At 37.4% G+C, this 24,374-nt stretch overlaps 1 protein-coding gene across 1 annotated transcript in view; it reads left to right on the top strand.

Moving 5' to 3' along the window:
• LOC101913887 (collagen alpha-1(XXVIII) chain-like) overlaps window positions 1–23,987 on the top strand; it is a 34,240-nt gene extending 10,253 nt beyond the window's left edge. Inside the window, exons 11-35 of the mRNA XM_027786364.2 lie at window positions 283–351; window positions 1,042–1,110; window positions 3,012–3,080; window positions 5,253–5,321; window positions 5,765–5,833; window positions 5,925–5,993; window positions 7,149–7,217; window positions 8,429–8,500; window positions 9,087–9,155; window positions 10,123–10,194; window positions 11,079–11,147; window positions 11,580–11,648; window positions 13,654–13,722; window positions 14,842–14,910; window positions 15,583–15,651; window positions 16,272–16,340; window positions 17,031–17,099; window positions 17,940–18,020; window positions 18,826–18,861; window positions 19,970–20,006; window positions 20,134–20,691; window positions 21,322–21,563; window positions 22,155–22,245; window positions 22,330–22,419; window positions 23,776–23,987. Of these exons, the coding sequence (XP_027642165.2) occupies window positions 283–351; window positions 1,042–1,110; window positions 3,012–3,080; window positions 5,253–5,321; window positions 5,765–5,833; window positions 5,925–5,993; window positions 7,149–7,217; window positions 8,429–8,500; window positions 9,087–9,155; window positions 10,123–10,194; window positions 11,079–11,147; window positions 11,580–11,648; window positions 13,654–13,722; window positions 14,842–14,910; window positions 15,583–15,651; window positions 16,272–16,340; window positions 17,031–17,099; window positions 17,940–18,020; window positions 18,826–18,861; window positions 19,970–20,006; window positions 20,134–20,691; window positions 21,322–21,563; window positions 22,155–22,245; window positions 22,330–22,419; window positions 23,776–23,987 (2,526 nt within the window). The remainder of the gene's footprint in view (window positions 1–282; window positions 352–1,041; window positions 1,111–3,011; window positions 3,081–5,252; window positions 5,322–5,764; window positions 5,834–5,924; window positions 5,994–7,148; window positions 7,218–8,428; window positions 8,501–9,086; window positions 9,156–10,122; window positions 10,195–11,078; window positions 11,148–11,579; window positions 11,649–13,653; window positions 13,723–14,841; window positions 14,911–15,582; window positions 15,652–16,271; window positions 16,341–17,030; window positions 17,100–17,939; window positions 18,021–18,825; window positions 18,862–19,969; window positions 20,007–20,133; window positions 20,692–21,321; window positions 21,564–22,154; window positions 22,246–22,329; window positions 22,420–23,775) is intronic.
• Window positions 23,988–24,374: the final 387 nt, after the last annotated feature.

Genomic DNA, 24,374 nt, shown 5'->3' with positions numbered 1-24,374 from the left:
GTTTTAACTTCATTAAGGCCACAGTTACACTTTGCTTCTCAGAAAATCCTTAAACTGAATAATTCAGCCAAGGGTAATGGGTTCTTGAAAGGAATACTGTGGAGAAAAACTTGTAAATAAGTTTATGAAGGACAGTATCTCTTTTGATATCTCCTTCGCACCACATTTAGAGTGCCTGCTGGCCAACAGTGAGGCACAGAGCTTTTGAGTGTCAAAACTCTTATATCCCACATGAAACAAAACATTTTAAGCAGAATTGTTTCTTTTTCATTCTTTGAAAAGGGTGAAAGAGGTCTCCCTGGGCCACCTGGCTTGCCTGGAGAGACTGGAATAGGACTGCCAGGTCCAAAGGTACAAGCACCTCTCATCTTCTATATGATATGTATTATAGGATAAGAATGAAGACTGAAACAGCTGAGATAATATACTTGCTGGTACATGAGAAACTTCAAGTCTCTAAATGATGTTTTTATGGTACTGGAAAGGTATTTTGTGTGTTGATCAAAACTGTTTGGAGGTAAAAAAAAAAAAAAAGAAGTACATTTTAAGTATGTACTTTAAAGAACTTTTTTACAGTAGTTCTTACAGTTGTCTTAACTCAATCCAAGCAGTGTAAGGCTAAAAAAAAATGCATACCTAGTCTTAAACAAAAATTATCCTGTGAAAAACAGGCTTGTTGGTTTGGATAACTGGCATAAAGAAAACAGAAGCACTATGATAGAAATGCTGACTTCTTGGAAAAGGACAATAAGTGATACATAGTGTAGTAGGAATATGATGGGAATAATTAACCATTTAGGTTCAAGATTGCCTTCTCTCAAATGCAGAACTGGGGCTATCCCCTAATGCTGTGGCACTGCGCCAGTTCAGTGCCTGTTGGGCCCTGCATGCTGTATGACTGGGGACACTCACATTTTCTCTGCCATTCCTGTATTCTCCTACATCAAGTATTTCAAGCACAGAATGTCTGATGAGTTGTTATATGCTGCACACATACAAATCCCTAAATCAGGCATTTTCAAAATGCATCTTTGTTTGAAGGGTGACACCGGTTTGACAGGAAGACCAGGCCCTGTAGGCCCACCTGGAGTTGGTGAGCCAGGACTTATGGTATGTCTATTTTTTATTTGGTGAGAGGGAAGCAGGACAGAAAGGAAAAATTCTCAGTGCTTCCCTGTAAAAAAGGATATGTGTGTGTTAAATGATACCATCTCTTTTCTTTCTTCCACTAGTTCTCTCTCATATATACTATATTGTCTGACTTTCATTTCCCTCAATAAAATGGAAATGTTTCCAATTCCTTAACTTTTCTAATTACCTTAGTCTCCTAAACAGCTATGAAAAAATAACACCTTATGCAAAAAGACAGAAATATTTAAATAGATCTGTCCCCTGATAGATTCAAGTCCACATGTAGTAACTTCGAAGCTGACTGCTTTTTGCTATCTTTAGAACATTAACATCAGTGTGGCTTTGAGGGAGAGACTCCTATTTCAACCACTGTAACATTAGAAATAGTCATACCTAAACAACCTCCACAAAGACATCCAAACTGCGTAAGTGGTTCCATGAAACAATTTGACCAGTATTCCCTTTACTGGAGGTAACAGAGGGAGAAATAAAAAAAACATTTTACTTTCAGAATTTATAGTAGGCTTGCCTCTGGAGTCTTTTCCTTCTTTTCCTTCCCTTCCTACTCCTGCTAGTTGTAAATTCAACCTCTTTGTGGTAAATCAGAAAATCAGTACACCAATTTTATGGTAGCTTTTTTTTAAATTGTCAGCACCATTTACTGAGCTATTTACAATACAGCAGGCTCAAATTAATTTCTCATTACCTGGATGAAAGACCCTTAGTGCAACCACAAGGGAAATTTTGTGCAGGTTTTTTTCTCAAGTAGCTCTTCCCCACTGACAAGGAAATGTTTGTAATAATCATTTCAAAGGAGGTGCTCCCATGAAAAACAGAAAGATGGTTTGGTAACAGAACTGACTGATCTCAAACCTGCTTGAAAATACGCTATTGGAGAGGAGTGAGTTCTCATTGAAGAGCCCAAAGAAAAGAGCATTACTAATAAGGCCAGTGGTGAGAGTCAGTCTAAGTGGAGCAGTAGTGCTTCCTCAGTCTCTTCAGTAACAGCACAGAGGAAGAGCTACTTTGTCAGGGAAGAGGTGCTTATGATGTGCGTCTTTGTTAGCCACAGCAGCTGTACTGGTGTTCCAAGAGATTCTGATTTTAAAAATTATATTAAATTTTTAAAATTTACTTCAAAGTGTATTAGCTTCAAAAGAGTTTTCTTTTTATGGCTGAATGCAGTGCTATTATCTTTACCAAAAAACTAGGCATAATTCTAAAGCTCTATGCTGAAGAAGCAGAAGCACATTCAGGCTATGCAGAGCAAAAGGTACCAGCATTCTGTGATGTGTTTTTAATCTCAAGGAATAAATCAGAGGGGAAAAAAAACAGATGCAGGAATACGCTGTGAAGCGGGCTTAATATGCACAGGTTTGGCACTTGCATTTAGTGAAAGGTTTTAGTTGTCCTACTTGCCCCTTGTGCTCCTATCAGATCTACTTTCAAAAAGAGACAGGCATGCTATTATTCTCTTCACCAACTACAGTCAAATCTCTCTATAGCTTCTTCAGTACTCTTCTGCATTGTCTTTAACCTGCTTCCCCCATCTCTCATGATTCTATTGATATATTAATAAGGATTAGTAACAATTTTTAAACCAAACTAAAGTTTAAAGTTTCAAAAGTATAAGGAATAGGAATTTCAGCTACATAGCCTGTGATTTGCAAGTAACCAGAAAAGTAAAACTGTCTGCCTTGTTATTGCTGCAGGCCAGAATGCTCATCACTTACTGTATCGCATTACTGTATTATTTTTAACAGGTTATAACTACACCAATATTTAAAGACGTGCTTAAAACCAACAATGTCATAGAACATGCTGCTGTTGATTTGAATGATTAATACATATTCTAGGCTATTTTAAACTTATATTAACAGGGGCCTCAGGGACCACAAGGTGTTCAAGGAGAAAGAGGTTCACCAGGAGAAGGGCTTCCAGGAGCAAAGGTACAGCAGTTAAAGCATTTTAAGACCAGAGCAGCACCATTAAATAAGCGCATGCCAAAACAAGTCCATAGCAGAGATGGAAACCTGAGAAAGAAGCTTGTAACTTAATATGAAAATTTGGCATCAATTAACTCAATATATTTTCACAGAATTCAGTTGGTCCAAACATGACTTCTAGGCACAGCTAGCTTTTTGGGGCCTGTAAAGCCAATATTTAATTCACCTGATGCTAGATTTGGGGGATCTAAGCCTGGAAAGAATTTCAGCTATAATCTTAAAGGAGCCTCAACCATCTGGCTTTAAGTAACATAGTATAAAAGTGATTCCTAGATAAAAAATGTAGCTTTTTGTTGTTGCTTTTTTCTAAATCCTTATATATAGAAATCTTTGCTGTCACTAAAGACAGGCTTCTAAACTTAAATACCTCAGCTGCTGGTTTATGCATTTTACCAGAAGTCTGAATTCAGTTTATGGGAAAAGAAAGCTGCTGTTACTAATTTTCAGATTCAGTGGAAGTAACAACAGTAGTAGTTGCACCTTGGAGTTGGATGAACTCATGAGCCTCACTGCTAGCTCCTTTTGCTGCCCACTGAAAACCAACTCCCAGGCTCAGCTGTCACTTTGACCTTTGGTTACAATAACAAAGTGACACAGCTTGTACATAAGCTAAAATGAGTAACTGATTCACTCATTTTTATGCATGCACCAAGTCAGTTTTGGCTGGGAAAACAAAAAATTGTTTCACAGATTTAGGCCCCAACTGTCCCTTTACTAAAAATCTTAGGTTTTTTGCTTAGTGCAATACTGTAGAACAATAATTTGCTTAAATTTTACTATGGCTAGCATAATATCTTCAAACTTCCAGTATGTATTTTATGATGAATTATAAAAATTATCTATCAAGTTTATGGCTTGTATTGTATTTTCTTAGCAGATTTCATGCATGAAAACAAACAAAAAATAATTTTAAGAAAATGCATTTAGAAATCACTTCATTGCCACTGAAATACCCATTCATGTAGGAAGAAACACTACAAATTGTAAGTAAAGCACAGGAACAATGCACAGTGGGAACAAGAACAGAAGAATGCATAATCTAACCAAAACCATTGAGCAATTGACAGAATAAAATAAAATAAAATAGACAGAATAAAATAATTAAAGTGGACTTCTGCCAGCATTATTGAAACTCTTGATTCTATAAAAAATGTACTACTATTGACTGCCAAGTCTGACCTGGAGCCAAGTATGTGTCAACGGTGTCTATACATATCTCTGATGCTATTCACAGCTGCCAAGTATGTCAGCTCTCTGGTTTTAAACACATTTTAAACAGGTGAATTGTTAATCTAAGCAAATTCTACAGTTGCTTTCTTCAGAATGTTTTTACTATAAGCTCACAGTTCAGTAAAAAGGAAAATGAGGGCAGGTGTTCTAAAGCATCAGGAGTGAAGAATGTTATTTTAAACAGAAATCCATATAATGTGTTTCAAAGTTCAAATCATGGAATTGGTTACCAGGGAGAGAAAAGACCTGTCTGGGGCCTAACTTTATTGCCTTGGGTGATTCTGTGACAATTTACACAAGCTAATGATCTGTCTCTACATGTTTTACTAACAGAAGTACAAGAAGGCACAGTATTTGTGTCCTTATTAGTAACCTGCATTTCCCCTGAGACCACTGGTTTGTAAATAAACATTGAGAAAGACAATGACATTTATAATAGACTTTTACAACAATACAGTTTGGTCTTTATTCTGGCAAAATTCTTAGTGAGACCCAGATCCCCATTGCCACACTTTAACGAGGTTAACCCATGAGACAAATAAGCAGAATTCAGCTTTCAGTTAGTCTCATTACTCAGTCCTACTGACTTTTGAATCTGTTGTGGTTTTGCCATTGATTTAAGGGGAAGCAGGACAGGATCTTAAACAATCAAGGTGGGCAGAAAGATAAAAAGAAGCTTGTTCAGCTCTTTCATCAGTAATTTCAAACCATAGAGCAGCTCATTTGAAAAGATGATTTCTTCAGTATCCTGGAAAACAGATCTAGGAGCTACTTTCTGGTTCTCATTTTGGTTTTCATGAGGACAGAGCAAACAGTGTTTCAGGTTACTTCGGAGAGAACAGCTGTGTGTTTCTACAGTTAACAACCTATTATTTTTTCATGTAGGGAGACCGTGGTTTTGATGGACCAAAAGGCCCTCGTGGACTTCCAGGCATCAGCATAAAAGGTGAAAAGGTGAGCAGTAAATACACCAGGGGATTAATAAAGTGCCAATAAATCTATGTAATACAGGGAATACAGGATTGATACTCACTACAAAGGGTGTAATAAGACAAAGAACCCACAACAGACCCTGGATAATAAGGTATTTTTTAGAAAGATTTATGCCAAATAAACTCTCCCAACCTATTTTAACATCTCTTCATATTAAAATAGGAAGTGTTACAAAAGAGCACCTGATTCTGAGGGAAAGTTAAGGTTTAGAAAGGGGGGAAAGAGACTAGCAGTTCTTTGCAACTGAACCAGCAGGGAATAAATGCATACATATGAAAGGTAAAAGGTCAGATCCCTAGATTCACTGACTTCAATAGACGTTAAGCCAACATGTACTAGCACAGGAGCTCTCCCAGATTGCTCTGTATCTTTACACAACTAAGCAATTGTACTTTGTTTGCCAGGGTGAATTTGGTCCTCCTGGTTTACCTGGGCCAATTGGATTGCCTGGAATTGGAATTCAAGGAGAGAAGGTGTGTTTTTCATTTCTCCCTCACCCCACACTTAAATGTGTAGAAACAGAGAATATTTTATTTTTAATAATTACTTAACTAAACTTTTCAGGGAGTGGAGGGCCCAAAAGGACCACCCGGCTCTAGAGGGCTACCAGGACAGGGAGTACCTGGACCAAAGGTGAGGGAATTTTCTGAAGTAAAAGCTACTGTGCTGTTTTTACTGTTGTTTCCTAGTTAAGAAATGGTCTATCTCTATCTTTATGCTTTTTAAAGTGCTGAACACCAATCTAAGTATTGACATGTCTGCAGGAAATTATTTTCTTTATTAATATAATCAAACCATACAGAAGATCCTACCCCACTGAAAAGCCTTGATAAACCACTGCCATAGATATCTGTTTAGGTTTTGGCTTGGCTCACCACAGAACCTTTGAGGTACTACATATCAGACAGTGAACTGCACTTTGTCTGATAGATTTCCATGGAAAGGGTTGTCTGCCCTGAACTTGCAGTTTCGTCATATCAGGTGCAGGTGCAGCAAATCAATTCTGAAAAGTAGTTATACTTAACACAGAACACCACCAACATTTCAGTATGATCTTTTATCCTCACTGTACTGTTTCCATTCCAGAAAAAATGTCTGCCTTCCTTGTTACTTCTGCTGCCTGTTATCTCACCTGACTTTGTGTATTTACTGTATCTAGCAGTTAAGAATGGTCCAATGTATAATGAAGAGTACCTTTGCTCTTTGCTGAATGAAAACTCTCAGAATAATTTAGCCTTGACTGATTTGCAAAATAAAGAACCGTTAATGAAAGACATCACCCTTTAAGTATTCAGAATGGAGATTTAAATAGGTTTTCTGAACAAGGTGACAAATAAAGTTCTGAATGACTGAAGGCTATTAAAGCATAGTATAAAGGAACTAGAGGTGTAACTGAGCCAAAGGTCCATGCCAGGTAAAGAATTTTGCAGTATCAGTGATCACCTCTTAAATTTTAAATGATTGTGCAGGAATATGCTTTACCACTGGTAAAAAAAAGAGAAGGGTGAATTGTCTGTGGATGTCAGATATGCTCCTGAAATATCAGCTACTTTTGCAGGAAACATGCAGAGGGTCATAAAATTGTAGACTGATAGCATTAAACATTCCAACAGCAACTTTTTGGTGACAGCTGAAAACATACTGCAGATTCCCAGTCTTTGTGACCAAGTGTTTAACACATCATACTAAGGACAGTATCACGATAATCTTTCTTTAAATATAAGCAACCAAGAATATGCTTTTATATTTTTCCATGATATTGCTGTTAAAAAATTATTTGTACCTAAGGGTGAACAAGGCTTGCCAGGAGAGACTGGAGTGCCAGGAGAAAGAGGTATCGGAGAGCCTGGTTCTAAGGTACACTGTTAATAGAGGGATTATTTTTTATTATTTATTTATTTATTTGGATTTGAAATTTGTGTTTCCTCAGTATCCTTTCTGTAGGCATTTAAAAATAGGTTTAGAAATAAAATTTAAATTCTTAGTCTTTAAAATTTTTAACACGGACTTTCAATAACATCCAGAAATAGGAACATTTTAAATGCACCAGTTCTGCACAAGTAGTAAGATTTATTGTGTCTGAAAATTTCTACATGTCTGGCCCATGCTCAAGTCAGTGTTGCATACAGCTCATGTACAGCTCTGTCCAGAAAACCATCCAGAATATTAAATAGTTGTCAGAACTTGCAGTCCCCAGCATAGGCTAAGCTATAGCCAGAGTTGGTGAATAAAAACACTGAACAGTGGTTGTTGTGCAGCTCCTTCTCTTGTCACACAGGATAGGATGTAAACAGAGCAGCAGCTACATCCTTACACTTCCATATGGGAAACAACCTGTACTACTAGACAGAAAGCACACTTGCTTAGAGGAGAGGAAGCTGTAATCAGATTACATTAGTGCTAAAGTGACCAAGATATTAACTAGTCCCTATGTCATTAACAGTCAGATTAACGTAAAATATGGGAATAGATGAAAAATTACTTTTGTGATAGTGGAAAAGCATAGGGCTGTCCTGGTTTTGCTCTTGTTTGTTAGGAATTTGGGACAGAGGCTGGAAAAGGAGAGAAATTATTCAATTTCTTTCTTTAATTTCATAAAATGTGGTAATGCTGAGTGAAACCATTTGACCCCATATGTTCCCATTTCATCTAAAACCAGGTCAGGCTCTTGACAGGCCAATGACAATTCCACAGCCATTAATAGATTTGCACTGATACTCACCAGCAAGTTGTCAATCATCATGTCACTGTTGGCTCTATCTGATATTTACTTCAAATATTGCCACTTAATGAAATGATAGCATTACTTTTAAGAATGAGCTGAAGGATTAATAGCTAGTAATATTAATTGCATAGATAAAATGCACAGTTCAATCAGATGGTAGGATACTTCCAGATACATGAGAGCTGTCTTTAAAAAACAGCAAGATTTGAGTTCATATGTATAAATGTTTGCTGTAAATATGTATAGAGTTTAGTAAACTTTAAAAAATAGATTTCCTTGATTCAGAGAAAGAATAATACCAAGTCTGCATTTAATAGAAAGACTTACTTTTTATTGATGTCAGGGTGAGCCAGGCCCTTCAGGACTGGCAGGTCTGCCTGGTCTTCCAGGAGAAGATGGAGCACCTGGACAAAAGGTTGGTTCATACCTGTCTGCAGCATACCTGCTTCACTCCAAGCATTCCTACTGTTCTCCCTGTGCTGATACCCAAACCTAGAAGAGAGAGTGTTCATGGACAAGAAGAAAAGTAACACATTTTTCAGTGAAAAAATTCTCTTACAAACATAGTTTATCAGGGCAAACTTTTCTTTTTCTTCTGTTTTTTTTTAGGTGGAAGGGTGTCTTATCTTGTTTACAGTTGTTGGCTTTTTTTTTAATCTGCCAATTGCCCTGCAACTCAGAAGGGAAACCACTAAAATGGCTACAGACAACCTTTTGTAGCCTTCTGATTATAGAATTTTCCTACAATCAGAAACTCCATATACTTAAAGTGTTCAACCATCGCTAGGAACCATGCTGCTTTAGGCATTCTACCCACAGTTTTACAATGGTTGCTTCTGAATATGGGAAGAAAATCCTGGGGCCACTGACCTCAGTGGTAGTTTTGCTATTGACTCTAAAAGGTCTATGATTTTAATGAGCTTATCCAATTGAATGCAGAATTGATCTAGCACGATGTCTATGCAGTACTCTGAAACACTGTTTTGATTTTCCTATTTAAGGGTGAACCAGGGTTACCTGGTCTTAGAGGTCCTGAAGGTGCTCCAGGGATTGGAATACAGGGGGAAAAGGTGAGAATTTCTTACTAAAGGTGACATTCAAAACTGTAATGTTCCAGGAACAGGTTTGTCAAAGCCCTCTCTTTTTTGGTCTATTTTAAGTAATGAAAAAACATAACTCAAGGAATAGGTTAATGAGTGCTTCTGAAAGTGGTTAACGGCAGAGCTTATTTCAGCCTCAGCATAAAACAACTTTTTAAATAGAAAAGTTAATAAAAGATCACCCAGGACATCTTTTACATTAATTTCCTTGGAAATGACAGTTCAGTGGCTCACAATTTCTAGTATCTGTGGTAGTATCTGGTCCAAGAAGTCCACAAAGAGCTAACTGAGAATACTGCTTCTCTTAGTAGGAACAACTGCGTCAGTCTTTTAAGTTCTGGCTCTTGTACTGATTCACAGAGATGAAAATGTAATTCTGGTTTCTTATATCATCATCTGTATTCTGTGAAATAAAGACACTGGAAATTGCTCAAATAATTGTCCAAGACATTGGACAAAACATGCAGAGATTAAATGATTAAATGTCACAATAGAAGAGAAATAAATATATTAAGCATTACAATTGCAAGAAGTTGGAAGGGCTAAAAAAACAGTGTAGGAAGGAAAATCAAGGCATCCACTTGTTTTCAGATTACTTTGGTAGGGAATACATGTGGATGACATGATGCAGCAATAAAATCGATTACTGTACTGGAAATTTTTCAGGATTATTCTGGACCCATAGCTGTTTAATTTTTGTTGAAATTATTACAGCCAAATAATATGTTTAAATAGATGTTATCCCTTTATAAACTTTACACTATGTCTTCTTAGATTTTTCTGTCCAGAAGTATAAGCTGATGTATCAGAGAAGGCATTGTGGTCAATTGATCACAGACAGAACTTCATTATCTTTCACTGGTATTTAAAATTAATTCCAGTTAACACGTTTTTAATATTATTTGGCATGTGTGACCTGTCTTCTCCATTTTTGTAGGGAGATCAAGGTCAGAGAGGAATACGTGGATTAACAGGACCAACAGGTGTGCCTGGACCTGCTGGAGCTAAAGTAGGTTTATTGCCACTGTTCTGTGTATAAAATAGCCCCCAAAGCTCTGCTTTGTTCTAGAACTCAAAAACAACTGTCCTGGAATGAACTTGCTTAAAAAATAATTGGGGAAAAAAAATAAGTTCAGCTAAGGCTTCTCTTAGCAAGACACACCATGATCCCTATAAACATCTAGAAGTGGTTTTTAAAAAAAACTTTGCATTTACCATATTGCTTCCCTGTCAGTTTGGAAAAAGTTAAGGGACACTAATACTGGTATTTTAATGCAGAAATATTTGGGAAGATAGTGTAATGTATGGCATATACAAATGTGACAGTATTTTATTTACCCTTACACTACCTCATGGCTGATATTCTTTTATGGATTTGGAGTCTATTCAAACACTCTGTACTCACTGAAAGTAAGAGAAGGACTACTCCAGTTTTTGCCTCCAGTTTCTTATTAAGTCTTTTGCTATTTATACACTCAAGAGTGTGTATTTCCACATAAGAGGAAAAATAAGGGGTAAAAAAGTACACTGAAAAGACCATTTTAAAAAATCTAACAGAAAAATATACATGTTTTCAGTATACCTACACAGCTGGGCAGGAAGTCTTGAGTGCTGGATGTGCTAGACCAAGTCTCAAAACATTAAGAAAGGGATTTCTAATAACATATATTTGTTCAGCAACTGAGAAGAATCTCATTTCTATTGAGAAATCAGAACTATGCTAGTTATCAGTTCTTCAAATCGTTAGATTTCACTCCACATAGAACAAAATATTAGAAATTCTATCAGAATTTTAATGGAATATTATAAATTGTTGCATAAATGTTTTCTCTATGAGATGCTCATGCTCACTTTCAGAAAAACACATTTTTCGCTCTCCTTCCTTCACTGCAGGGAGAGCCTGGTGTGCCAGGACGTCTTGGAATGCCAGGCCCTCCCGGAAGAGCTGTGCCTGGACCAAAGGTAACATGCACACTCCAACTCCTAGTGCTTATAAACACAGGGTGAAAACTTAAGTAGGCCATGCTATTATTCACGTAAATAATTTCAGCCTTATGAGGTCACCTAAAACTTCTTCTTTTCTATGAACAGAGTTATAGGCTGTATCCAGTCTAGTTACCACCATGCCCTGGTATTAACTGTATGCCAGCTTGAGGTGTGGCCTACCTATGTTCACTTCTTTTTTTTGGATAACCTTGGATATCAAAATACTTGTCTTTCTTCTTCTTTTGGTGTTTAATGCTTGCAATAGCAGTAAATATAATTATCTATTACATTACATGTGTGTATATATATATATATATATATAAATTGTGTAACAGAAATCCAAAACCACAGTCTGTGATTGGTGTTTAATAAAATACATAACTAGAGTATGTATTTTCTTCATTGCAGGGTGACATTGGGTTACCTGGTCTTGCTGGACCTATTGGAGAACCAGGTTTTGGGCTTCCTGGGGCAAAGGTAGCTCCTAAATTGGTAAACTTGTTTCTGATAGAACTGTAAAATAAGGCAGGATTTTAGTGAGGCAACAGCAAATCACCTAGGATGGCCAAGTGTTCCAGAGTTCTTAATATGTATGTTACACAACACTTACAGAGTATAAGGGTTTGCAGAGTGAGAAAACCATGGAGGGTCAGTCATCCAGGCTCTGCAAACTATAGGCTTTCACATGGCAGAGAACCAGGTGAAAAATTACTGGTTTTAATCAATGAGGAGTGAATGAATACAGAGAGAACAGCTAATTTATGTGCTTACAACAGCCTACCTGTCAAGCACGGTTGATTTTTCTCAGCCAGGCTCCTTTGCTTCATTCCTAATTTTGACTCCAAAAAGATCTCAGGACATGGGCCAAACTGGCAATGTGAGAAGAGGTACCTTAAATAATGGCAGAAGAACATGAACAAGTAGCTAATCTCTAAGAACTTCTGTCTAGCACAGCTGTAGTGTTGACTCAGTGTTACCTAGATTCAACTTTTTTAAGCCACTCTTCATTCCAGGGCTAATTTTGTCTGAACACCAAGAAACTGGGACATGTAAACCTGTGTTTCTCAAAATCAACTGGATCCTGCGCCCCCTGGCTTTTATTTTTTAAACTTACTGATTTTGACAGTACTTTTTGAGTATAGCCCTTAATCCCTTGTTTTTGGAGTGAATTGAACACAGTAACAGAAGCATGAGAAACGTGTAACAATCTCTATCCCTTTTTGACCAGTTAGTGGTTTTTCAAGATCCTTAAATTTATTTTCATCAGGAGGAGATGATGATGATGGAATCACATACTTTTCTGGTACAGACCAGTTAATTCAGAGAACCACATGTTATCCTATTTGTGGGAATCCAACAAGAACCAACCAACAGGAAGCAGGTCCTTTGCTGAGTTGCAAGTCTCTCCCTCAGCCTTGAGCCCCTAAACCTCTTTCAATTCAGTGATGCTGCATATTGTGTACTGACTGTGGTGTTCACTTTCTGCTGTGTTTGTCAGTATTAGTGGTTTTGCTGTTGCGTCACACTCAGACACACATCTGCACTAAGCTGTACAGGGAAAAGTCTTTTACAGCTTCATTTTTTAAAATAATATTTGCATGGGTCTTTGCTTGTCACCATTTTGCCTGCCCTTATTTTGGGTTGCTACAGGGACAAACACAATCTTGATCATGAATCCAGATGTAACTCTGAGAAACTCACTGCACCATCCAGTATGGCTGGGAGGGTTAAAGTCCTCTTTCTTTGCCTGGTAAATCTGTTCCTGAGATACTCCAGCTATCTGAATCCATGAAAGGAGCTTAATTGTACATCTCCAATAGGAAGTTCCTGTTATACTCAATAGCTTTAATGAGGTTCCACAGCATTACAGGAAAATACAATTCTGGAACAACAAAAACAAACAGGAATCTTGTGATAAAGAACATTATTAAATTGGCCACACAAACCACAAACCCTTGCCCTACATCCTTTGTCTCACCACGCAAACATACAGCATGTGCAGAAGCTATACTGAGTTTTCCCAATGCTCTGCAGCAGTTCCTCTATCTTTAGTTATAAGAATTATGTAAAGTAGCCTCTGAGTAATTCAGTTCCTATGCTAAACTTTTAGCTGTCTGTCAACTTGGGCTTGTTCTCCCAAAGCTGGAATAATAGTAATCATGATAAAAACACAGGGAATGTGACTGAAGTAATTCCTTCTTATATTTAGGCTACAAATGACAACAGACAGAGTTCTTGAAAAAGATTCAAATCAGTGACTTAGAAGTGAAGGGGCCTGTAAATCCTCAGGACTATTAAATAACCCAGTTTTATCCCAGGATTAATAACCTACAATAATAATTCCTATAGTAAAATACATTAGCAGATAGACAGATAAAAACAACTTACAGTATATTTGCTAAAGAAGTTTCACTTTAATGGGAAATTTCCTGCTAGCAATTCTATTGGCATTCACCTCAGCTGTTTTTCCTGCCTTCATCAGGGTGACCGAGGTATTCCAGGACCACCTGGGCCCTTTGGGCCAAAAGGAGATGGTTATCCCGGCCCACCTGTAAGTTTATAGACATTTTTTTTTACTTGAATTGGGAACAAATAGGTGCTACACCAACATTATTCACTTCCATGGCTGAGATGCTAGGAAAGATTTGCTGGTCTAAAAGCCTAAAAAAGGCTCCTCAACTGTGGAAATGCATTTCAGCATAGAAGGAAAAAGAAATCTCCCTCTGGATTAGTCCATGACTTTTTATGTCTTCCAACTACTTCTGATTGCACAATGTAACATATTCCAAGTGGGGCTTTTTTTTTTTTTTAAATGCAATATCACTGATGTTTCAATCAGTTCCTTCAATATCTTGGTGTAGGATGCTGTCTTCTGCCCAGCCATACAAAATTTTTTCCCAAACAGGACAATATAGCCCAGCTAAGCAGCTGTACATTCCAGAACCACTAAAAAAGCAACTACTGTCCAAAGAGCCAGAAGAACAAACCATCCTCAGTTCTTTCGTCAGTTTGTTGAAGGTGTGGCAAAGAATTGCTTGATCTACTTTACAGCCCTTTACAGAGGTCTTTACTGGTAGATACGACCAATCCCTGCAAAAAGGATACAAAGAGAGAAGACTCCTTCCTCTCCCTTCCTTGCGCATGTATGCAGCACTGGCCTCACATTACCTAGTCTGCCCAACATTGTGCTCCACCAGCCCTGCATGCCTGTGCAGTGAGGAAGTCCCAGGAAGCTTGCTGACTAGGGTCAGGGAGTTTGGTGATATACTAGCATTTAGCTGTGCTAAAGACAGTAAAAGTGCACGCAATTGCCACACTGAGGAATAAAAATTAATGAATGTCAAAATGGAAATTGGATTTTTTTTTTTAATACATCCTGATATTTTTGTGCAATCCAATGCAGAACTGCTGCTGCACCTGCCCCTCCGGATTAGACTCCTCTGTCTTCAAACTCATACAAGCCTCCTTCATGACATGCAACACACATGCAAATGCCACTGACACTGACACCACTTCTGGCTTCTCAGAGTAGAATTTAACCAATTGTAGACCACAGTGATCCCACTAAGAGACAATATATTCAAGATGCTACCATATTAATGCTAACAAAAGAATGTAGTCATTATAGTCATAAATCAAATTAGTATTCTGTCTGCACGTATAATTTCAGGGCTTGCCAGGCCTTCCTGGGATTCCTGGTGAACAAGGCCCAGAGGGAGTTGGACTACCAGGACCTAAGGTAGGTCCTTACACTTAACTTCTGGAAAAGCAAAAGCATGTGTGTACTCCACTTCATGCAGATATAATTCCTACCTATAGGTCACAGTCAGAATACCTTTTTAATCCAGCTTTAATTTACTTGTCAGTATATAAAAGGTAGATGCCATAGAAAACCTTCAAGCTTCACTTCAAAACTCATTCTGATGCTGATCGCAGGATTATTGGAATTATACAGGCAACTGAAGGACTGACTACAGCTATTTAAATATGCTTAATGTCTCTTCAAAGGATGTACATCTTTTTTCCACTCACCTCAAAACCCTAGCTGTCTGAAAGCACTGATAGGAAAAAAGCTAGAACAGTACCAACATGAATATGGAGTCTGATTCAACTGACAGGCAGCAAGCAAAAACATTTTGGTCTGGGAACCCTGGCGTTCATTTTATGATATAGCAATTGTCATTCCTGTGTAACTATTGCATAATTGACTGTACATGTCTTGAATACGTTTAGACCACTAGTCACTGTTTATCCCAAATAACTTCCTTGCCCTACCTGCAGTATTCATGGGTTAACATTGCACTGTGCTGTTCAATAATTCTCTTTGTCCCATTTGAGTACAACAGATGCTGGGAATTCTACAGATAAACTTCAGTGTGCACTACTTATTTTTTAACCTATTGACTTTCAGGGTGATCCTGGCAGTAGAGGACCAACTGGTCTCCCTGGTCCCCCAGGAGAAGGCCTGCCAGGACCAAAAGTAAGCCATTTAAACAATTATGTCTCCCACTGTCTCATTTCTAAAAAAGAAAAAAACCCCTATAGTATAAAAGTATGTGATCCTGCAAACACATCTGTATGTTTTCTGTCTTCACTCTTCACTGGAAACAACTAATCTGACAAATAAGATAACTAAGGAATACAGTGTCTTTATTTTGTAGAAAACAAAAAATGTTTCTGGTGACTAGCCATAAACCATGGCCTTCTTCCTGTTGCATACAATAAATGATAAAGTGACAATCCTGCAGTGAAGATCAGTGACAAAACTTCGGGATTCTGCAGACATTAGCTGCAGTTGAGTAGCAAAAATTTCTTCAGACATAGCATTGGTCAGATTCAATACAATGTATATCTCAGCAAGACGATTCATGTTCAATGAGCATTAAGCCCTGAGTGACTCCTTTGAAGTATAAACTGGATTGTAATAACCTGATAAAGGATAAAAAGAGTCTTTGCCAGCTAAAGCAATTTTATCTTTACTACTTATAAAAAGACATCAATTTGGTAGAGGATGGACAGGAAATTACATGATGGTATAACAATTTATTGTACATGTTTATTGTGAATATTGTATTTAATGTATGCAGGGTTTCTCTCTAGGGGACCATTGGACGCCCAGGGCCACCTGGCTCTTTGGGACCTCCTGGTGAAGGTATTCAAGGAATTAAGGTAAAAAGACTCAGTGTCTTCAACATATAACCTGTGTTGGGTGGTCTGCCTGATCATCACATTGTTAAGGAGATTTCACATTGTTTCTTCTATGAGGAAAGCCTCAGGCTAGAAAATAAGAAGGATAACATGGGCACCAACGAAGTCTGTTCTACCTCTACTGCTGTAAACAACAAGCCCAAGGGTGTCTGTATGGAGGGAGGAGGCAGCAGAGGCATTTTCTATCAGTGAAAGATAGCCTTTCAAAATTAAAAATACCATTCCCTCTTCCCCAACTCTTATGTCCATGGAGACAGTCTGAAGTAGTTCTATGAACTACCACCTACGGTAGAGAAAGTCTCCATCCTAAATCTGTGTAATATTATTTTTTCCCTGTAATATGCACTTTTACCCAAAGCATAGATCAGATGATACAGACTCAAAAAACAAAAATAAAAAAAGGGGAATGACAAGGAATGAAATGTGATAGAAAGGAGAATTAGAACCAATAATGATCATGCATTTTTTCAATATTATGTATCTTTATACCAATGAAGTATTTGAGAAATATAAGCTAGCTACTACATTGCCGTTGAATGCCCCAAGACACTTGTTAAAATGCAGTTTGAAACACTTTCTCTTTCAACATTTAAAATTAATGCATGACAAATGATTGCCGAGGGTTAATGTCTCTACCTGGATCATCATTAGGGGGAACAAGGAATTCAAGGAATGCCAGGACCACGAGGCCCCACTGGAGAAGGGCTTTTGGGACAGAAGGTATGATATCTCAATCAAAGATAATATCCTAGACCAAAGCCAACATACTGAAATGCTCATTACAGTCAGCTTTCACTGAAAGCATGTTAATTCAGTGAAAAGGGAATGGGGATTTGGGAAAACTGCAGTCATTCACATGATTGGTTTAGCTTTTTATAGCAGCATTTCTTTCAGTGTTGCTTTTTTTTACTATCATATGAGACTTGTCTTCTACTGCAATTAGAAGAAACATAGATATTAGATTTAATACCACTGCCTTTCTTTTACCCACCCACTATGCAAAATTTGGGGTCTACATCAATGTTAAGAAAAAGAGAAATGTGTGTTGGGATCAGTTTTTGGGTATGTTCACATAGTCTCAGAAAGGCTGTACAAAGTCCCACAGCCCATTAAAAATCAAACCAGGAGGCACTAATTCATCTGTTTGATATTCCTTTTCTGGGCCAAAAGATTTCTCAGAGTGATATCCCCATTATTCATTGCAACTACATCCTTGTCTTTCTTCTCAATTTCCCTACTGTTACCTTATTTTTCTCAGACACAGATAATAGTATCCATCATGCAATATCCCATGAAACCCCGCTGTCTGCAGGGACTTGTTTGAGATGGTTCATTGTTCAAACTGCTTCTGCTATTTTTTCCCATAAAAATGCTTAGCTAGTACTATGAGTTATTCAATAAATTCACAAATACCAATTGACTTCAATGATCTCTAACAAAGATTTCTAACCCAAGTCAGAAGCTGAAGGTAAAATCGAAAAAGGCAGCTAGAGAAAAATGTGAAAAGTGTAATAAAAACTGACGTATACTTTCTGTCTGCTTACCCCCATGGTTTTAAAGGGCGATCGAGGAGCTACAGGGGAAAAGGGGAAAAAAGGAGAAAAAGGTGATGTGGGCGACCCCGGTTTATCTGGAGAACCTGTGAGTAACTCAAGTTTATCATGTCTGGTTTCTCAAACTGCTTAAAAATAAAGGTGGGTTGTTTGTTCTTAGTATTTAACTACATATAATCTGAAATACTTAAGAAACTGAAACGATGAAAACCTTTACAAGCATAAAGAAGACATTTCCATGCTGAATAGCCTACTTCCCACAGATGTGTTTTCTTTCTTAAGGCAGTGAAAGACAACTGCCATGTTTTAAGATAAAACTATGCAATTCTATTCTATGGCTCCCAAGTAATTGTAGCTCAGGCTTTCCCTCAGAGCTGATAACCAGATGAAGGGAGGCAAAATGGGAACTTCTGCTGATGGCTAGGTCCCCAAAAGCTGGAAAGGAAAATGTGATGTCCTGTTCTGACATTTGCATACTATTAAGTAGGGATACATAAACACCATTGCCCTTCTTGCCCTGGCCTTATTAGACTCACATATGATGAAGCAGAATTCTGATTATTCCAGGGTGTCAGGCAGGCATACAGTATCTTGAGAAAAGAAACAAACACAACATGGTAGACAAGAAAGCTTTGCACAGATTCTCCCTTTCTAATGTAAACTGACAATCAGTGATCCAGTGGGAGACTTGAGGTTATTCAATTCCCATAAAAACACCACCACCTTAGAAGGCTGTAGATACTGCATGCACAAGATAATATCACAAGAACACTACCTTTTCTATCCAAAGTTCTTACTGGCCAAATATTATTATAACAATGGAATTGATGAAGTAATATTCTGAATTGCAATGTTACTAATTTTGGTAGCTTAATTAACAATCACTGTTACAGGGCAAAACTGGACCAAAGGGAGAACAAGGCCTAACAGTAAGCAAATTCCATTATTTAAATCTCATTATGGCAAGAGACAAACAAGATACTATCAGATGAAATGTCAGTTATTTTGAAATAAGCTCTCTGACTAGAAGTGGTCTCATTAATAATATAGAAAGAAACCATGCAAAAGTTTCTGACTTTTTCTCATCAACTTTATGCTGAAATGGAATTTAAAGTTCATGCTGATTTTAGGTATTTTTCTGCTATGTGTTCCTTCACAGTTAGTATTAGACAACCCAGGTGTGCACCTGCTGCAGGAAAGTTTTCTTCTTAAACTATTTAAGAGTCTAAAGAGCAAAGATCTTCAAACCTGTCACGGTCTATCATGCTATAAACTTAATTGTATTTCTGCTAAGCCTGAACTGCACTAGAGCCAAATTCAGTAAAGCATGTCATGCATGAGGGTTATGATGGAAGCAGAGCAGTGCTAGCAAAGATTGTATTTGAAAGACTGACTCAATGCCAAATGAGTCCTGTCATGCACTTCAAAAAAACATAACAAATGATTGCTCTAATAATGAGAAGTACATTGTTTTCATGTCACAGAAGCTATCACTTCTCTGAATAGACAGCTCTAAAGCCAGCAGCTTTTTTTTTGGCTGCTGAAAGCTGGGTAGTACAGTGGGCCAGGTACACCAGGGTTCACAAATCCCAATCACATTCTGTGTTGGTGAGCTCTGTCATATGCCAGCTCACTGCAAGCAATACGCTTCCTGAAGCTGGGTCTATTTCTCCACTCTCAATACATTTTAAAGGGATATTCATATTATTCAGATGCTAAAATACAAATGGGTTTTAATGAGAAGCAGATCTTCACAGTCTTTACAATGACAGTGGTCAATTGTTTTAAATAGAGCCATTACTGTGTTGTCAAGTCAATGATTCTTATACGCTATATAAAAAAGTTCATTGTAAAATGTGGGACTCATTCCAAGCTTGGAAGGTCAGGTTTGAAAGTTAAAATAGTAAGACTTTTTTGTAAATCCCTGTAGGATATAGATAAACATTATAAACAAAATCTTTGGTAGCGTCAATATTATACTTCATTTGAAAGAGAGAAATTGTAAAATATTTTCATATTTAATTTTTTCATATGCAGAGAGAAGATATAATTAAATTAATTAAAGAGATATGTGGTAAGTACTCAGGGAAATTTTAATTTCAGATTCTATTTTTCTTCATTACATTGCCATTATTCTCCTTTCTAAAATGATACCAATTCAAGCCATCATGATCTGGGTTTTTTTATTTTTCCCTTTGCAGGTTGCGGTATTAAATGTAAGGAAATTCCTATGGAGCTTGTGTTCGTGATTGACAGTTCTGAGAGTGTGGGACCAGAAAATTTTGAGATTATCAAGGACTTTGTAACTGCTTTAGTAGACCGAGTAACGGTAGGCAGAAATGCTACCAGAATTGGCCTTGTGTTATACAGTTTAGAAGTTCGGCTAGAATTTGGTCTCAACAAGTATACAACTCAACAGGATGTTAAGCAAGCAATTAGAAAAATGCAATACATGGGAGAAGGCACTTACACAGGAACTGCTATCCGTAAAGCAACCCAGGAAGGATTTTTTGGTGCTCGAACAGGAGTGCGAAAAGTAGCTATTGTGCTAACAGATGGCCAAGCAGACAAGAGAGAAGCTGTAAAACTAGATATTGCCGTTCGAGAGGCTCATGCAGCGAACATCGAAATGTATGCAATAGGAATCGTAAATACTTCAGATCCAACACAGGTTGAGTTTGTGCGTGAACTAAATCTGATTGCTTCAGACCCAGACAGAGAGCACATGTATCTCATTGATGACTTTAATACCCTTCCAGGTGCGTTCACTGCAGTTTTATCCTGCATTGTATCTGATGCCTCTCAAAACAGGGTGGGGTGGGGAAAGCATTATCTTTGTGGATATGTTTTGATGCTGATCAGGATTAGTCACGAGGTGTAAAGTAATAGGAACCTAGACATACAGATTCCCTTCTTTTAAGGAGTCACATTAGAGGGCAATGATTCATCATGCCAATGGGGAGATGTCACCTATATGTAGGAAAACAGCTGCTTAAACTAGCTTTCTAAGCTGGGTAAGTGCTCATGCACTGTAAATCTGCTGCACTGGAAACCAGAGTCAAACCCACTGGGGAATTCCATTGGGAAATAGTCCATTTTCATTGGGTTATTTACACGAGCAAGGTAAGCAGTTATTTTCCCACTACCAACCAGCAGTTGTTGCTAAGCTTAGATGAACACCTTTAGGTGAGTTCATTGTATTTTTTACTGTGTAGAGGACTTACAGGCTGGCAGATTTATGACAAGTCCAGAAAGCCTGGAATAATCTTCTTAAAAGCAAAGGAGTATGGGATTGCATGTGTATTATTTACATATATAAATAATTCAAATTTTAGAAATACATTTAATTTCTCAGTATGATTATTTTTTTACTTCTTTTTTTAAAACAGCTCTTGAGTCCAAATTAGTCAACCAATTTTGTGAAGATGAACATGGTACCTTAATATACAACCGTAATGGAAATGGTGCAAGCATAAATGGACCATCTTTCCATTCAGTATCTTCAGGTTCCTTACATCACATACTTCAGAACAACAATGCTAATAGACACTCACTTTCCGTACAGACACCTGGAGTATCTACAGTAGAAAGTCTTCCAAGACTTGGTGATCTTCCTCAGCGATTAGCTCCGGTACGAAAATTCAGCAGGTTTTAATGAGCAAAAGTTTTATACATAAATATATATATATAACCTTCCCTGTAATATGTAACTTCCTCCTACTTTTCTACAGGACAGGTACTGTAATAGCTCCTTTACCTTGGTATGCTCAGAGCTGGCTGTTCCAAGTAAAAGTTCTGACGTTACACGCAGGCAGTTATCTAATGGCTATAATTTATTCCTGATACTGTTACAAGGATTATTATTCCTGTGTTTAATACAGTAATATTTGTGCCACAGTGTGAAACATAATCTTATAAAAATGCAATTACACTGTAATAATTAAGTCTAAGAATAGTAATTGAACTCAATTGTAGTCCATATTTTGAAGTTTTTAAATAAAATTCTGTAAAGGTCAACTGAAAAAAGTGTATTTCCCAGGTTTAAGATTGATAACCTTCTTGGTAAACCACCAGATGAGGCTAAAATCCTGATTCTTATCACTGAAGTCAGGGTAAATGGAAAGGAAAAACATTACAAAAACCTCTAAGTGGTGAAGGGCTTGTTCATTTTGAGACACTTCACAATATCTGAAAAGCAAAGAAAATCAAATGCTTATTTCAGACCAAAGCACCTCCTATGGTAGTATATGAAGCCTATGAAGAGGAACAAGAGGAGGAGGAACAGTCATCCTTGCCAACAGTGGACACTAGAGGTATTTTTACCATCATTCATTTCTTCATCTTTATTTTTGGCTGATCAAAAATCAGCGTCTCATCCTGCTTCTTTTCACCTACAGCTGTGGCATCATTACTGCCATCAAAACCATCATCATCAGATAAAGTGACGACATCATCTCTTTCAACTGCAGGGCTCACACCAAGACCAGGTTATAGATGTAACTAGTTTTGCATTGCCCTGATACTAGCTTTTCAATAGGCTTTAAATCAGAAAAATTTTGTTCCACTCTCTGAAGATTTCATGAGCCCATGCTTTGGAGAAGAATCCATTTCACGATTTTGTAACATCTAGTTGCGTTCTCGTACAGCCTGTTCACCAGTTCTTGTCTTCCCAAATTCCAAATCCCACTCATCCACTTACAGGAGAAGCAAGGTCAGCTATAATCTGAGAGGTCATAAATGGCATCAAAAAGAGAACACAGTGGTAGCTGAGGTGGGCCAATGAGCAGGTAATTCGTCAGCCAAGAAGGGGCAGTCTATGGAGATGGGAGGCTTCAGAGAAGATAATGATTTCAGAATTGGACAGAAAAAATAGATTTCTCCTTCAGAGGAAAAATATGAAAAAAAGGGTGTTTAGTCATTTGAGGGAAAGTAGTTAGCTGACTGCTCAAAGAATTGATTCTTTTAACATGAAATGTCCAAATGTATTCTGTTCATCATTTGTGGGATTCACACTTTGAGTTTCAGTAATAATGTATTATGATGGGAAACATGTTCCCATGCTTCATGGGAACATGGGCATGACTATTACTCTGTCTCTGGCAAGAACTTTTTTTTTTTTTTTAACGTGTCAAGATACCGGTTGCCAAAGACAGAATATTGATGTCACAATATGAAACTTGAAGGAAAAGTATTTTCTATTTCATGGTTAAAGTGAGTGAGACTAGATTGTATGTCCCAGTCCTCTAATGTGTATCTGTAGGAATCATTAGACCAACAAGCTTTATATCCAAACTTAACTAGTATGTACATAATTACTACCATTGTATTAGGTAAGTAGCATAAACATCTTACAAAAGACTGAAGTTTTTATATTCTTCTTACTGTTCTAATGCCTCTTCCCCCCCACCACGATGAGAACTAATGTGCTGAAGCAACGTACTGCAGAAGGATGACAGTCATACTTGTTGGAAAATAGCAGGTGCAACTAGCTTACACCTCTTTGGCTTACAGTTTTGGATTGCTCACAAGAATAGTTGCTGATAATTCGATTTCAAAGTTATCGGATTCATATTGTTTCCTCTTCTGGTATGTAGAGCCAGAATACTAATATTTCTGGAGTGACTAGAACTATGCCAGTAAAGGAATAGTTTACTTGACCTCCTAAGGTGCATTTTTAACTTGCCTTCAAAGCTAGCATCTTTAGAAGTGAATCTTAAATTGCTGTATAACATTAGCAGAAAAAAACCTAAATAAAATAGTGTTTAAAAGTTAAAATCTATACAATACAATCGACTTTTACAAACTGAATTGTTTCTATTCCTTTTTTTCTCTCTTTATTTTAGAAAGTATCCTGGACCTCCGGTGCAAGTTGAGGCTGGATCAAGGGCCATGCCGTGTTTATATCATAAAATGGTATTATGATAAACAGGCCAATGCCTGTGCTCAGTTTTGGTACGGTGGCTGCAGTGGAAATGCAAACCGCTTTGACAGTGAAGAGGAATGTAGAGATGCTTGTGTACTTTTTTCTGGAGGTAGGGATTTATCTCTACATTAATAATGAGCAAGTTGAAACTATTGATTGTTTGGATTTACCATCAAGTATCCAGCTCACTTTAATTCTTCTTGCATATATTGTATGATGTAGTCCTTATGTAACAAAATAACATTTTTTTCAACGGTATTAAGAGTACAAAATTTCTGTTTTACTAAGGTATAGTAAGACCAGTATAGCATTTGCCATAGTAATTGCCCTTCCTTCACCTAGATCTTTAAATACTACCATTTACAATCACTAGCTATACCTCATTTTATATATGGCTTTGGAAAGCAATCTTTTGTCATTAAAATGATGTAATTTTTTTTCTGTTACAGAAATCTGATATTTGGCATGGATTCTGCAATGAAGACTTCACTTTTTTTTGAGAGAGAGTGTTCGACAAAT

Source organism: Falco peregrinus, chromosome 8 (assembly GCF_023634155.1).
Source record: "Falco peregrinus isolate bFalPer1 chromosome 8, bFalPer1.pri, whole genome shotgun sequence".
Taxonomy (NCBI): domain Eukaryota; kingdom Metazoa; phylum Chordata; class Aves; order Falconiformes; family Falconidae; genus Falco; species Falco peregrinus.
This window is presented reverse-complemented; position numbering and strand designations above follow the sequence as displayed.